Genomic DNA, 15,532 nt, shown 5'->3' with positions numbered 1-15,532 from the left:
TGTAAGGAGGGAAACAACAAACCATAAAAGCAAGAAATCTGAACTTCCTTTGCTTAACCTGAGCTGATGCTAAGATTGTTATAAAGGAATACACAGCCTAAAACTGGCAAAAATTGACCTCTGCCATTCTTTGTTTCAATTAAACTTTCCTTTTTTCTTTACTTCTGCTCACTGCAGTATGCATCCAACAGCTTATAGAGCAGATTTAGATAATCAGAACTTTATATTTTATATATGAAGACAAAAGGAACAACTTTAAAACTCCTGTTAACCACATAGGAAACTTCTTTTTCACCTGTTTTAAGCCCATTCTCTGAACACTGGAAATGTGTGTTCAACTTAATTTGCTAAACAGTGGTTTTCAAAACTACTTCGAATGATCTTCTATTCTTCTTTGTTCCTCTTCTTCATTACCAGCAGAACAAGCTGTATTTTCCCCTAACAGCAGCAACATCAGTTCACAATCTGACAAGTCCTTAAAACACGTATTTTAATTGCTCTCATAAGCTAATAGTTCTCCCTAGAGAACCCTGTGTTACATAAAACACATGGTCTTTTGCAGTAGTTGGATGAGTATAGAGATACAAGATCACCCTGGGATTTCCAGTGATCACTGTTTGGATACAAGCAACCTACTGTCTGCCAATTCAAACTTGTCAAAACTTTCAGATAGCATTTAAGAAGTGTACTGATGGTTTCTGTCATGAACAATTCAAAGTGAACAGAATACCTGCATTTTGGAGGTCTAGAGTACTTTCAGCAAAGATTTCTACTCACTTTATCCTGCACAACATTCCAATCTCTAAAAGGGAACAATACGGATTTGATGGATGGACCACTCTATGGATAAGGAACTGGATGGATGGTCACAGCCTGAAGAGTTGTGATCAATGGCTCAGTATCCAAACGGAGACGTGTGACAAATGGTATTCCTCAAAGATTGGTACTTGTACCAGTGCTGTTTAACATCTTTGTTGAAGAGTGGGATCAAGTGCACCTTCAGCAAGTTTGCTGATGACACCAAATTGAGTGGTGGAATCAACACACTGGAGGTAAGAGATACCATCCAGAGGGACCTCGATAGGCTCAAGAAGTGGGCTCGTGCAGAGTGCATGAAGCTTAACAAGGCCAAGTGCAAGGTTCTGCACCTGGGTAGATGCAATCCCATGCACAAATCCAGGTTGGGAGGGGAAGGGACTGAGGACAGCCCTGAGCAGAAGGACTTGGGAGAGGTGGTGGACCAGCAGCTTAACATGAGCCATCAATGTGCCCTTCCATCCCAGAAAGCCAACTATATCCTGGGCTGCATCAAAAGAAGCACAGCCAGCTGAGGGAGGTGATTCTCCCCCTCTACTCTGCTCTTGTGAGACCCCACCTGGAGTACTGTGTCCAGTTCTGGAGTATTCTACATAAGGAGACAGATCTTCCTGAGTGTGTCCAGAGGAGAGCAACAAAAATGATTGGAGAGCTGAAGAACAGCCCTGAAGCCAGGCTGAGGAAGTTGAGGTTGTTCAGCCTGGAGAAGCAGAGGCCCCAGGGTGACCTTCAGCAGCTTTCCATTACCTGAAGGCCCCCTTCAACAAGAAAGTTGTGGGAGGACTTCTTGCATGGGTGTGTAGCACGAGGACAAGAAGCAATGGTTTAAAACTTGAAGAGGGGAGATTTAGATTAGATATTAGGAAAAAATTACTTCCTGTGAGGGTCGTGAGATTCTGGAACAGGTTGCCCTGAGAAATTGTGGAGTCCCCCTTCCTGGAAGTGTTCAATGCCAGTCTGGATGGGGCCTTAAGCAACCTGATCTAGTGGTAAGTGCCCTTGCCCATGGCAGGGAGGTTGGAACTAGAAGTTCTTTAAGGTCCTTTCCTAGGCATTATATGATTCTATCATTCTCCTCTGAGAACACACTGAACAGTGTGTTGCAAATGTACGTTTCCTCCATCTTGGAGGAAAGCTTCTAGAGTAACATGGAAAAGAACAGATTTTCATTTCAGAAACACAACTAGCAGCATGAGCTTTTGCTTTATGAATATCTGCAGTAATTATGGAAACATTTTTCATCTGCTTCTCATATCTGACTTCTATGGTAAAGCAATGAAGTTGGGTACTTCCCTTCTAACTGTACTTAGAAGAGTGTAACCTGTATGATACAGTCACACCTAAATTATTCAGTGCAATCCAGAGCTTTGATGTCTAGTTCAAGACTTCTATTTAATCATACATTCATGGACTTGGTTCACCTTTTTGGGAATGTCAAAAACTAGGAGAGCTGATGAATGGAACAGGAAGTACAGTGACAACTGAAACTCAAGTTATTGGCAGCCAAAATGAGAATAAATTATCACAACCGTGTTCAGTTGCACCTCCTCACACAGAGTAATATTCCACAGGCACCTCTGAGCCTTGCAGAACGTGTTCCATGTTCTGTGCAGGACAGTGCATATGATTAATTTAAATGTGTTGTGACCAAAGTTACCTTCAAAGATTCATCTGAGAATATCTAACAGCAAGTAAAGAACATATTTTGACAACTACCAAAATTAAGTTACCAATTGTGACATTGAGCTGACATTTTCAAATTTACTGTTTGTAAGAACAGTGACCCAGTAAACATTTCAAACAATGAATTTTCAAACAGACTAATGTAAACTATTCTAAGTTTTAAAGAAAGTAAGTGCTCTTATAGTTACTGTTTTGGCCAATCCAAATACTACAATACAATATCAATACTGCTCTGAAAGCAACTCTGTTTTCACAAATATTAAGTATATATTTCATCTTCTTGAAATGCTGGGTTAATGCTTACACTAAAACACCAGAATGAAGATCTAGCTAAACATTCTGCTTCATCCTGATACAAACCACTATTTTTGCTTCACTGCTATGCTCCTGCCCAAGAAAAAATAAGACCATCTCATGAAGGACCTTTATGGAAACTTGAGGTCTGTTGGCTGTCTTGTTCTGGCATGCATAAGAGAAAGGACTGGAAGAAAACAATTGCAACACAGTAAATCTTCCATATATTTTCCTAAATCTTTTCAGTTTGATAGACAGAGTATAGATGAATCATACATGAGACACTGTTTGTTGATAACTATTCTGGGATTCAAAAAAAAAAAAAGTGTCCTGATAAAATACTTTCCCTTATATCTTCCAGTTTCCAAGTCATTCCTGACCTTTTAACTTCTGAGTCCTGAAAAGACTGCTATAAAATTCAGGCTGGATAGAAACACTGCCATTGACACCACTGAAGACTTCATTAACAACAGCCTATGTTAAAGATTAAGAGCTCAATCACCTACTCAGATGATTTAGGAAAGAGTTCTCACTGATTTGAAGTAGAATCTCTCTTAGATTTCCCTATCCAGCCATCAGAGAGATTTGTTTTTCAAAGCTGATCTACTATACATATAAATCAATCTCATTTGTGGAATATAGACTTACTCTCTTAAAAGCAGGTATGTTTACAGAAGTTGAGCAATTGCTTTGTTATTCTCACCTGAATATCACACTTACAATATATATTCCTAATACTTATTTCTTTCTTCTTAAATAAAAAGTATGTGCAGTCTGGCCTAGCTGGAAGCACCATTGCGAGTTCACTCAACAAACTCCTTGGCATCTAGCTTTGAAATGACAAAATTATGGAAAAATCCTTTGAAAGCCTTTATGAACAATGATTCTGCCCATCCTAATACAACATACATTTTTATTTTCCCAACATTTAGAATCGTAGCATCCAGAAAATGCTTTTTTTTTTTCTTCTCCTAAGCAACACAGACGCAGCCTCTACCATATTAATGTCAACTGACAATCCTGAGGATGAGTAGCACACATAATGTAAAATGTAACAAAGATCTTTCCTGCCTAACACCAGTGGCAGGCAGGATGATTGAACTGCTCTGCTGAAGTTCAAGCACACAGCTTCCATAAATGCAGCTCATTGCCTGGGAAATCAAAGAGCATCAGACAGTACAGGTCATATGCAAACAAATGAGATAACAGACCAGTTAGAACTAACACGTTCCTTAGAGATCAGACTCAAGGCAGACATAAAAAGGATTTCAAGTTAAACATTATGGCAAATAGCATACACATCTGCATCTCTAAATACACTGGAGAACCAAAAGCAGAAAGTTAAACAAGGAAAACTTTTGCTACACCATTATCTATTTTTTTCAGAGCTAAAAATTACTAAAACTTCTACCCTCTTTTTTTTTTTTTTTTTTTTTTTGACATTTTTTGTCAAGTACAGACAGTAAGACTCTAAGCCTGTAAGAAATGTTCAAACATCTTGAGGAGTGAATTATCCCAGGTTCTTGGAAAGCTAAGTGCAAATCATTAACATCTATCACTTTCAAAAATCATGACAATTTTATCTAGGAGCCTAACAATCTAATTCAATGATCTCTGATTAATTTAACTGGTCCTTACTTCCTGGTGTTTAAGTTAGCATTCCTGTTGTGGTTTTATTTCATTTTCTAGTTTCCTGATTTTCAAAAGAGAAAGAGAACAAGCCACCTTAAGAGAGAAAAGAAAAACTTGAACAAATTTTACTCACAGAGTAAGGTCACAGAGAAGCTTTCTAATAAATACTGTGCATTGCTAATAAATTTGAGTTTGATCATAAAGCATATGATAGAATAGCACATTTGAGATATGACTAGCTATTTAAGAGACAAACTGTAAGGAACATTGCCATGGAAATTGAATGTAACACCTATTCATAGGCAGGATAGAGTTGTAAAGCTCAGTGGTATTTCAGGAGATTGACAGTGAATTCTCTGTTAAAGGAAAACCAACAACAGCACCAAAAGTGCGTTCTGACATGATAAATGCAGCCCCTGACTACTAACAGATTCCAGCATGAACATTCCTCTTGCAGAGGAAATCATGTTTAGCAATGAGATATTCTAAAGATACAAGAAAGGTAGAGTGGCTCAACACAAAGGATAATGAAAATTATTCTCTCCATATTTCCTTCCCTTCTGCTGAAAAAAAAAAAAAAAAAAAAAAAAAAAAGAGTAAAAAAATAAGGCGAGGTTATCTTAGCATCTACGTTAAGGAATGGAGATGCTGATCTCTTCTCCCTGATATCCAGGAACAGGATGCATGGGAGTGGTTCAAAGCTTCACCAGGAGAGGTTTAGACTGGACATTAGGAAGCATTTCTTTACTGAGAGTGTGGTCACTCTAGAACAAGCTTCCTACAGATACCCCAAGCTTGTCCATGCTTAAGAGGCATTTTGACAAGGCCCTTAACAAGCTGTAACTTTCAATCAGCTCTGAAGTGGTCAGCAGGAGGATGGTCAGCAGGTTCCTTCCAACTGAAACAGTTTATTCTATTCCATTGCCCTCAGGTCTTCTATGAATCACTACGTAATTAGAAAACTAAATCCAGAAAATTGTATATTTGTTAGAGGCCAAAATTGATGTTATCATATGATTCTTCCTAAGCCTTTATATATCAGCTTTGGTACTGAGACAACATCTGAGCCTATCTGAAGCCATTAGGTGCTATTGCAATAGAAATATTTAACAACTGATGCCTTATCACTGGTAACCATGAAGTCTGAGTTTTTAGAAATATGTCTGCAACTGATGTGAGCTGATGAACTGATGTTACCTGATCTTCAAAAATTTACAGAGGATTCAACAAAACTATACTGAGAAGGAACAGCTTAACAGTTACACAGGACTGCTTAGGAGAAAATGACACTGCTTACCAAAACAAAATATAGCTTTTTGGAGATATTTCATTCAGTATTACCTTCAGTAATTTTGGATGAACTTTTACAATGACAGAAAGTAACACAGCCTATTATATAGCAGGAATAGAACAAATAATTAACAGGCAACCAAGCATTTCACCACTAAGTCCATCAATGGAGAGGAAGGAACATTACATTAAAAACTCATGCAATATTAGTAAGTAATAAAAACCTGTTCATTATTCTCCTCTCATTTCAAAGGCTAAGCTTTTTGTTAGTATTCAGTATAGACTTATCTGGTACATTATTTCTTTAAAATAATACTTATCTTCAAAGAACAGAGCTCAGCAGCTGCCCTCCTCCTTGCCCAGAAAACATCCCAAACCCACAAAACTGGACCTTATTACTCATCCAAAAGAAAAGCAGAGAGAAGTACCAAACAAAAATCAGCCTAAGCCAATGTGAAAATATCACAGAGCTCAGGAAGCAAAAAGATGGAACAGAAGAGAATTAATTCTGATACAAGCTTTCCACAGATGATCAAAAAATGTCCTTAGACCTTCCTAACCACTGGCCAGCAAGCCTTCTTTTAGGTGGCTAAAGTAAGAAAATAATTCCTTTTCCCAAGCAGGGGAAAATAATAGTTCTAGTTACAAGAAAGTCAGTTATTAAGAGACTGCTAGCAAAAAAATTAGAAAGTCTGAGATATCTAGCAAAGGTATGATTTACAAGGCAGATAGCAAAAGTAATTTCACTGATGAGTGGACATAGGTCAGAGCATCAATTCTGCTATCAGAAGATAAGAGGCCATTTTTGATATTTCCATTAAAAAAAAACACAGGCTGGCAAACTTCAAGTGCTCTAAAACAAATACGAGAAGCTGTTTGCTGTTTTGAAGTAATCTTTCAGAAAAAAGGTCTGAAAACTTCCAGTCTTCACACAGCATTCAGAATCTGCAGATAAGGTCTTTGGCTTCTGCCTGCAAACTAACTCACTGATTTCCTGGGGCATGATCACAGGGTGACATACCTGGCCATGAAGTTTCCTGTGGGCCTCTTTCACTCCTCCTAATTAGCATTTAGCTTCGGTCCCTGCTCTGCCAACCTGTTACATGTGGAGGGGATCAGAAAGCTGATCAGATGGAATGGAGCTGACTTAGCCATCCCAGAGTCTTATCTGAGGCATCTTAAATGGATAGAAAATGATGCAGGGAAAAGAAGCATTAGGGAAAAGAACATAAAAGTGTAATCAAAAGGAATGTGGGAAATGGGCTACTGGATAGAGGGGATGCACGAAAAGGGGAAGAGGAAAAGAAAAAGAGTACAAAGGGAAGAAGAGAAACAATAGTAAGAAAACATAGTCTTGTATTTGTCTCTCACCATGGAGCTGTTAAAGAACAGTAGGCAAATGCAGGGGATGTGTGGGGGTGAACTAGGATGCACACATCACATCAAATCACCCACAGAGTGTTCATAAATTATAAAGGAGGCAAAAACCTCCATCAGTTCCACTAAGCAGGCACTTCTTATGACCTGTGAAAGCTTTCAGTCTCTAGAAAGGGAGGAAGAGGGAAGAAGGAGGGAGGTCTTTCAGTTGTCATGCAATTAAAGCACTTGGTACACCCTAGGAAATAACCAATACAAGTAACTCAGGGAACTGATGAATTACTTAGGAATAATAATGCTCAGTTTGCATGGCCTTGCAAAATAAGCTAACCTGCACAGGCAGAAAAAATCTCCTTAACATTGTTTCTACCACCCCCAGTCACAGTGCAATATAATTTCTCCTTCAGTACAAGAAGCATACTATTGATGAGTTTAAATAGGAAGACTTAACAGAAGAAAATAAACCCTATTGTACCTCACTAGAACTCTACATTCAGTTATAAAACAAATCCTCTTTCATTAAAGCATGGTGATTTCTCAACACTGAAATACTACATAGGCACTTGACAACATATTTCCTCAAATCCAAAAGTGAGAAAACCCAGAGTTCTGACAGGCTAAATGCATAATTCCTACTCATACGGTATCCTCACTTTTATAATAAGTCATAATTAAACCAAACTTCAAAAAAACAAAATATTCTTCCAGTAGAGTGAAGTACTGAGCTCAACATTCTTTATATGAAATAATTAGTTAGCTTCTGCGTCCTGCTGTAACACTTAGAAGTATGAAAAGTGTGGGTATTTTTCCCCTCAAATTTTCCTGTTTGTAAATGACCGCATTCCATGCATCCTCCTCTGCTGCCACTTCTTCCTTGTAATTTTTCTCCAATGCCTGTCCACTTTTATGTACTTCTCAAAACATCTGAGACCTTGGAAGCTCTGAAAAGATGTTCTTAAATCTCCCTATTCTTCTAAAACTCAGCATCATTTCTGTCTCTTTTTCTGCAAGATCATGCCAATAAAAATGGGTGCTAGGAATTGTTTTTTTCTCTCGGTATACCATGAGACAGACTGGTTTTGTAAGTCTTTTAAGGCTCACAATGGCCAAAGTTCATGCTACTACCCCAATCAACAATAGGTATCTTTCTATGTGAAAAAATGTAATGCATTACACACATAACTGCTATTAGAATAAAAAAGGAAAAGTTATTTCAGTTACTATTCTCAAGGGATGATTTATGCATTGTTATACTCCATTGTCCTTGTATTGTTGCCTAGTAATTTATGCCCTCTGTACCACATAAAATTAAAAAGCAGTATCAGCTTCATTGTTTTTCAGCTAATCAGCTTTAATACTTATTACCCAATTCATAGGCCTACAATTATTTCTTTTGCTATAAATATATTGTTTAGGTTTTCTTATCTACAAAAGCCATTAAGAAAACTGCACATTGCTAAACCTAGGAAAATCAATTTCATAACAGAGGCAACAAACTTACATTCCATACATTCTAAAATAATACTGAACTTTTAATATTAAAGTACTAAATAAATATATCCCATGTTTTAAAGATGAAAGCAAGCTAATGAGTTTTTTTTTTTTTGGTTATAAGTTTCTCAGCATGCTCAATCAGAAAACACAAGTTCTAGAAACACAAAACATATCAGATATTATTTCCTGTAACATGAAGAGACATGCTCTTTAGTAGAAATGGTAATTTCAAAATCAGCTGTAGTAACTCTGTCTAGTTTAACCTTTGATATTAATGAAAGTAGTTCTGAGGAGCCTTTACAATTTTGACAGGATCTTAACAATATTCTAACACATGATCAAGACTTTCTATGGAAGTATGAATTTTTTTTACCCTAATAGTTTTACTCTGAATTTGAAATAGCGATATCTTTTAGAAGGAAATTTAAAAATAAAATAAAATAAGTATGAAGTAGAGAAAAAAGGTTGATCTTATTTTCAGATGGGAACGTCATCACCTTTGCTAAGATGTACAATATTGGAAGTAGACCATAAAAAAAAATGGTTTATTTGGAAAACTAAATACAAATAGTATCTATGAGTATCTGTAAGGGTAGCATGTCTGACAAATTTGAAGCAATAAGAAACAATTGATTGTTTCACAAGCTATGGAAAAAGTCAACACAGATGATGTTACAGTGGTTATCTGTAACCACTGTATACATTGCAGTGTATCCATTGTGTCAGAGTAGCAGGATGGATAAGGCCACGCTACTCATATCCTGTAAAGCCACTCTTCCTGCTTGAGGACTATTTATATTCCTTTTTCACTTTGCAATTTTTCAGGTGACTTCTTCCCACCCAGTCATACACCTTTATGCTGGTAGACATGGCATGATTATGTATCATGATTTAGTTGCACTAAAACAACATGATTCACACATTTTACTATAATTTTTAATGCATGAACATCCTTGAGAAAGAAAAATAATCGGAGAGTTCAAATCAGTGGATGAAAGATAAATAGAACCTGTGCAGTAAAAAAAAAAAAAGAATTCTCCTTATTTAGCACCATGTCAGGGTACACATGCAAAAAAGCCATGAACTTATTCCTGAAAATTACTACTATGGATTACTCTGAAGTCACACATACCATGAGTTAGATTGAAACTGGTTGAGTAGTCTGAGGAACTGGAAAAATCAGAACCCATGTGGCAAAGTAATCCTGACTGAAACAAAAAATTAGGCAGTAGATAGGAGGAAGAGTGAGGCATGAGGGTGAGTTTCATTTGAGAGTGAACAGAAAAAAAATCCATTTTTACACCACTTACTCCTGTAGGCTGAAATATCAGTCCATCCACTTCATGGCTAACTTCTCTGGCAAAGTTTCCTTCCAGGAGCTGTAGAACAAAAGGAATACAAAATCTTTGTTCACAGAGAAATATTTCACATAGAAGATTGCAGATCAAAGCAGATTATACGCTACTACTGCAATAATTTGCTAGTAAACTGCTTATTTATGGTTCAAAGTTAGAGCTTGGGAAATGTCAACATAGAAAGCTTCAGTGCTTTTATGATGAGTACTTGAAGAGGAAACAAGTTTCAGGGAGGTGAACCCTTACTGTTCTATTCAAGGAAAATGCTGAAAAGAAATGCTGAGAAATTAAATTGCAATGCATGTAAAATGGATGAAAAGCCTGACGGCCAAGTGTTTTAAACAATAATAACATAACATTATATTTAATTTAAACCAGTGCCTGTTTGCACAGAATAATTGATCATTTTGCTGTTAAAAGCCTTTTTTCCCTTGTCCAGTCATTAACATATTTGTTCTTATAACTACATCTAGAAATACAGCTTTCAATATTCAACTTTTAGACACAATTTAACTGAAAAACACACTCTGAAAATACAGTCAGGTGGCAAAATACCTGAAGAATATTGTATTCTGAGGAACAAAGCATCCAGCAAAACACTTTATTTCAGTAATAAAAGCCCATACTTGGAACGTGAAAATGTAGCTAGGGTTTACTTATTATCATTTTGAAATTTGTGAGGCTCACAATCCTTTACCAGATGTCTATATAAAAGAAGGGGAAAAAATAGCCACAGTTCTTTCATAAATTTGTTGTTAAATCTTTGCTTCAGCAGAGAAATTCATATGTTGGAAAACATAGAAACTAACTTTATAAAGCTTAAAATGAAAAAATTTTTTAAATTTTCTACAGAAGCTAAGCCTTCTTCAGATCACTTGCAAGGTTACAGATCACTTGTGAGGTCCCAGAACAGACAGTGAAAAAACTGTCACACACTTGACATTTAAAAAATGCGTGAGAAAAATTCATTAAATTCAAATACCAAAAGCCTTTCTCCAAATACAAAAATCAACATCTCGAAAAAATAAAAGACAAACTTCAAATTAGCTGAGACTATACTTTTTATACATTTCTATCTTGCTTATTAAGACAACCAAGCTGGCAAACAGAAACGTATCATCTCCATTTCTGCTTATCTGAAGTTCCTTAAGGAACTTCATTTGGAGGACACTGCTATTTTGGTGCTGGAGCTTACACATTATTATGTATATATGCAGCTTACATACTGCATTATTTGGAGTGTGTGACTCACAAAGGTAACACATGAAATGTTGTCATGCACTGTGCTGCCTGTAGCTCTCTTCGCTCTGGCCTACATGTACTTAAACTCCACTAAAGCACCATTACAACTTCATAAATAAGGGGAAAATGCAAATTCAAAATTTACCATTTCAAAAACATATCCCAGCATATCTTTTCATTTACTAGTACACCAGAATTATAAAGGCAAAGGGAATCTCTCTTATCAATCTGACTCCAAATTTCAGATTTGAACTTGTTCTCCTTTTCTCATTTTGGAGGTCCACAGTATACTTAGACATCTCCTCCCAGTGTCAACTGGATATTAAAGTAGATATCAAAGGATATCAAATAAATAACCCTCTTTGTGCCTCCGGTTACTTTGTTTTTGTTCTTGCTCTCATTCTCATAATGTCAATTCAACTATTTCATCGATAACACTGTAGAAGGGAACTTCTACTAGATAGAAAGGACTAGGAAAATTGGGGGAAGTGGGGTAGAGAGTATGGAAATTTTCTCTGAGCTTCTTCCCATTCTTCAGGATTAAACTTGTCTCTGAACAGCAGAACATTTGCTGAATACTGCAGAAAGTTTGAATAACAGGAGAACTAGCAGAAAAAGAATTTTTGAACCAGAAGTAAATATTTTTTACTATAGTTGATACAAGGTTTTGGGGTTTATGAACTTAAAATGAAGATATCATGGTTCATCTTTTTTTAAAAATCATGGTCAAGTTTTCTACGTGTTAAGATTTCTAATTAACTTGAACAATATGGTCTTTTTTAATCGGCACCATGATAAATGGCACACCTGCTTAACTGGGATGACTGCCAGGGATCAGATAAAATGCAATGCATCTCAATGACATTTTATAAAAGATGGGTAAATGATGCATGCAAGCCAGCTCTTCTGGCATTCTATTCTTTGTAGCCTCATGGCATCTATTTCCACCTGTGAAACCCTTTGTTCACTTCTGTCAGCTTCCTACTTCCCTCTGAAAGTTTTCCTTTTTTACTTCCAATGTAAAGCAAATTAAAAATTATTGGTTCATCTAATAATATTGCTCTAATAAAAAGAATGGAATGAGAGGAGAGCTGTGTGACAAGTAACAGGATTTGTCCTTGCTCCCTACCTACTGAACTGAGGAGAAGCAGTAAGTCACCAAAAGCAGCACTAATAATCTGCTGAGGCTGATTTGGTAAAACATTGAAACAATCAGATGTTCTTGAGTGGACAACTGAAAAATCATGCTTTGGAGATCTTGCTATACTTCTCAATAAAGAAATCACTTGGCTCCTCAAGCAGGAAACAGACAAAATCAGTGAGTACAGATTCCACACAATACTTGTAAGTATTTACTAATGTTTCTGTAATTCTGAGCAAACCATATAATTATGACGAGTTTTCAGATATTACTTTATTCATGAAATACCTAAGTCCAGTAGTTACTATTGCACCTTTTCCTACCAAGAAAACCTCCTATCTCAAGGAAATCCCAACATGCTGTGAGATTTATACAGATTCTAAAACACATTAATGTCTCTGCAAAGTTATACTGACTTTTTACAAAACAGTTTGGCAAAGGTCCTTGCACATAACTGCTATGTCACAATTTGCAAACATTCCTAACCATTTTGTCCATATTTCTGATTAAAAACTGACACCACTTGTAAGCCTAGTGAAATACTTGGAGATACAGAAAAAAAAAAATTCCTTTGCATTTCATAATAGAAGACAAATATACATCCACTTTCCTTGTTTTTTACAATTTCAGAACTCCTCTATGCTTCATTCAGTTTCAAGTCAATCTGCTTCAACTCTGTCTACACTTATCCTCTATGCAGTTTTTCAAATTACTGGCCACAACAACCCCATGGGGAGCTCCAGGCTGGGCACAGAGTGGCTGAGAGCAGCCAGAGAGGGACCTTGGAGTCTGGATTGACAGGAAGCTGAACATGAGCCAGCAGTGTGCCCAGGTGGCCAAGAAGGCCAATGGCATCCTGGCCTGTATCAGGAACAGCGTGGCCAGCAGGTCCAGGGAAGGGATTCTGCCCCTGTACTCAGCGCTGGTGAGGCCTCACCTCGAGTCCTGTGTCCAGTTCTGGGCCCCTCAGTTCAGGAAGGAGATTGAGGTCCTGGAGCAGGTCCAAAGGAGGGCAACCAGGCTGGTGAAGGGACTCCAGCACAGGCCCTATGAGGAGAGGCTGAGGGAGCTGGGGGTGTTCAGCCTGGAGAAGAGGAGGCTCAGGGGAGACCTCATCACTCTCTACAACTCCCTGAAAGGAGGGGGTAGCCAGGGGGGGGTTGGTCTCTTTTCCCAGGCAACTCTCAGCAAGACAAGAGGGCACGGTCTCAAGTTGTGCCGGGAGAGGTTTAGGTTGGACATTAGAAAGAATTTCTTTACTGAGAGGGTGATCAGACATTGGAATGGGCTGCCCCGGGAAGTAGTGGATTCTCCTGCCATGGTCTGGTAACTGCAGCAGGAGTGGATCAAGGGTTGGACTTGATGATCTCAGAGGTCCCTTCCAACCCAGCCAATTCTATGATTCTATGTACCTGGTCACTCTGCAGCAAAAGGGAACATACTTTACTCCAAAGTATTAGTTACAAATAAACTACAAATTGAATTGTCAGTTAACTAGAACATGAAACATCTTCAGACATGAGCATACTGTCATTCCTAACTTCATGGAGTGAAATCTTCACTGGTCGAGGTTTCAGCCCAACTCATAGCACAATCCTTTCCTCTTATGAGACAGCCCTCACCAGCAGACTTCAAAGTAACTGCATTACCCTCACAACTGGCAGGTTTTAGAGACATGGGCTCATAAACCTGTATACAGGTACTGCAAATTCTTCAAACTTATTACACAGCCTTCAGAAAAAAGAAGCTACCAGCACGAATAACCACCTTTATTAAAAGGAAACAATTATTCTGGCACTTGCCTTGCACTTGTCTAAAAGACATGGACTATTCTGCATTTAAAACAGGATGTCACTACTGTTTTATTATTACATTAGTTTGTTTCATCATGCTTGGCAGTTTCTGTATTTTTCTAGTTTTATATGAGAAGCTCCTCAATATCCCTGTCTCATTTCAATTATCGAAGTTCACTATAATAATTATTTACTTGAATAGCACTTGCTGATGTATTTAAGGCACCCCCCACAAGTAGTTTTACATCCAAAGTGGGAGGTACAAATGTTTTCAATCACTAAGATTAAGAACATTCAGTAAAACATACCTGAATGTGTCTGCTACTGAAAGAAATATTCTCATCAGATTTTTGGTAACTAACACAGTAAAAAAAAATTCTCTCTATTATCACACTAAAGAAGTCTCTGAAAAAATCACCTATGAAACACAAATCCAGTGAAGAGCTGTGCAACATATTTCTACTGAGTAGCCTTCCTGGATATGTTTTTTCCAAAAAATAAACAAACAAACCAAAAACCAAATAAAAATTTTTAAAAAAGTTAAAACCTAGATTAACAGAATTATTTTGCTCAAAAAACAGAATTGAAATCAGAGTGTCCCTTGTTATTGATAGAAGAAAAATACATTGAAAATATCCTAGTACTTAGTTATCTTCAGAAATCCTGTTTTTTTATAACATCAGAAATCCTACAGAATGACTTTTCACTTAGGCTCTGTTAAGTTAAAATCACGCAAAAAATTTATCTGTCTCAGATTCAACCCAACTATCAAATTTCCCAAAATAAATCAATCAGTTAGTAACAGGTAGTAATGGAGCCATCATCCAAGCTATTAACATTTTAAACTGCAGCTTTCAAACATATTCTTGGTGTGGTATAATTTTCCTTCCAGATGATACACAGGCTATTGCACAATGCCTGAAAATCTGAAATGCAGTTTAATGTCAGGTGAGGGAAGCTGATCTCACTAAGCTACAGTTGTAATCTCTGCTCCTTCCTTGTCCTCAGAATCTTTCCCATTTTCCCTGTCCTGCAGCATCATTTCTGTTTTGGTTTGTTTTGTTTCTAAAAGCAGAGAAGGCAGCAAGAATTAAACAACTGCTTTCAGTCTCAAAGCAAAAAACATCAAACAGAATGTGAGCAACTATACACTGAGGGGGGAGTGGGATTTCATGTATTATTTAAAGGTAGAACTCAAAAATCTCAAAACTTCCACAAATAGAAATTGGGTAATTCACATTTTTAGACAAATAGAGCAAAAAATAAAGTGGTAAGAGAAGTTTTGGGGTTGCTTCATAAAATATATAGTAAAACTTTTAAAACAGTATTTAGAGACTCCGAGAAATACAGCAGCTTCGGAATTACAGGGAGCCCATACCTTCTGAAAAATGGAACAGAATAAAAAAAACACCCAC

At 37.2% G+C, this 15,532-nt stretch overlaps 1 protein-coding gene across 2 annotated transcripts in view; it reads right to left on the bottom strand.

Annotated features, from left to right (window-relative positions):
• The window catches only part of RNGTT (RNA guanylyltransferase and 5'-phosphatase), a 171,461-nt gene that overhangs the window by 76,795 nt on the left and 79,134 nt on the right, over positions 1-15,532 (bottom strand). For both annotated transcript variants that reach the window (XM_071741359.1, XM_071741360.1), the window contains exon 12: positions 9,897-9,965. In XM_071741359.1, the coding sequence (XP_071597460.1) occupies positions 9,897-9,965 (69 nt within the window). The remainder of the gene's footprint in view (positions 1-9,896; positions 9,966-15,532) is intronic.

This window comes from Heliangelus exortis, chromosome 3 (assembly GCF_036169615.1).
Source record: "Heliangelus exortis chromosome 3, bHelExo1.hap1, whole genome shotgun sequence".
NCBI lineage: Eukaryota > Metazoa > Chordata > Aves > Apodiformes > Trochilidae > Heliangelus > Heliangelus exortis.
The sequence above is the reverse complement of the archived record's forward strand: the minus strand, read 5'-3'. Positions and strand labels throughout refer to the sequence as shown.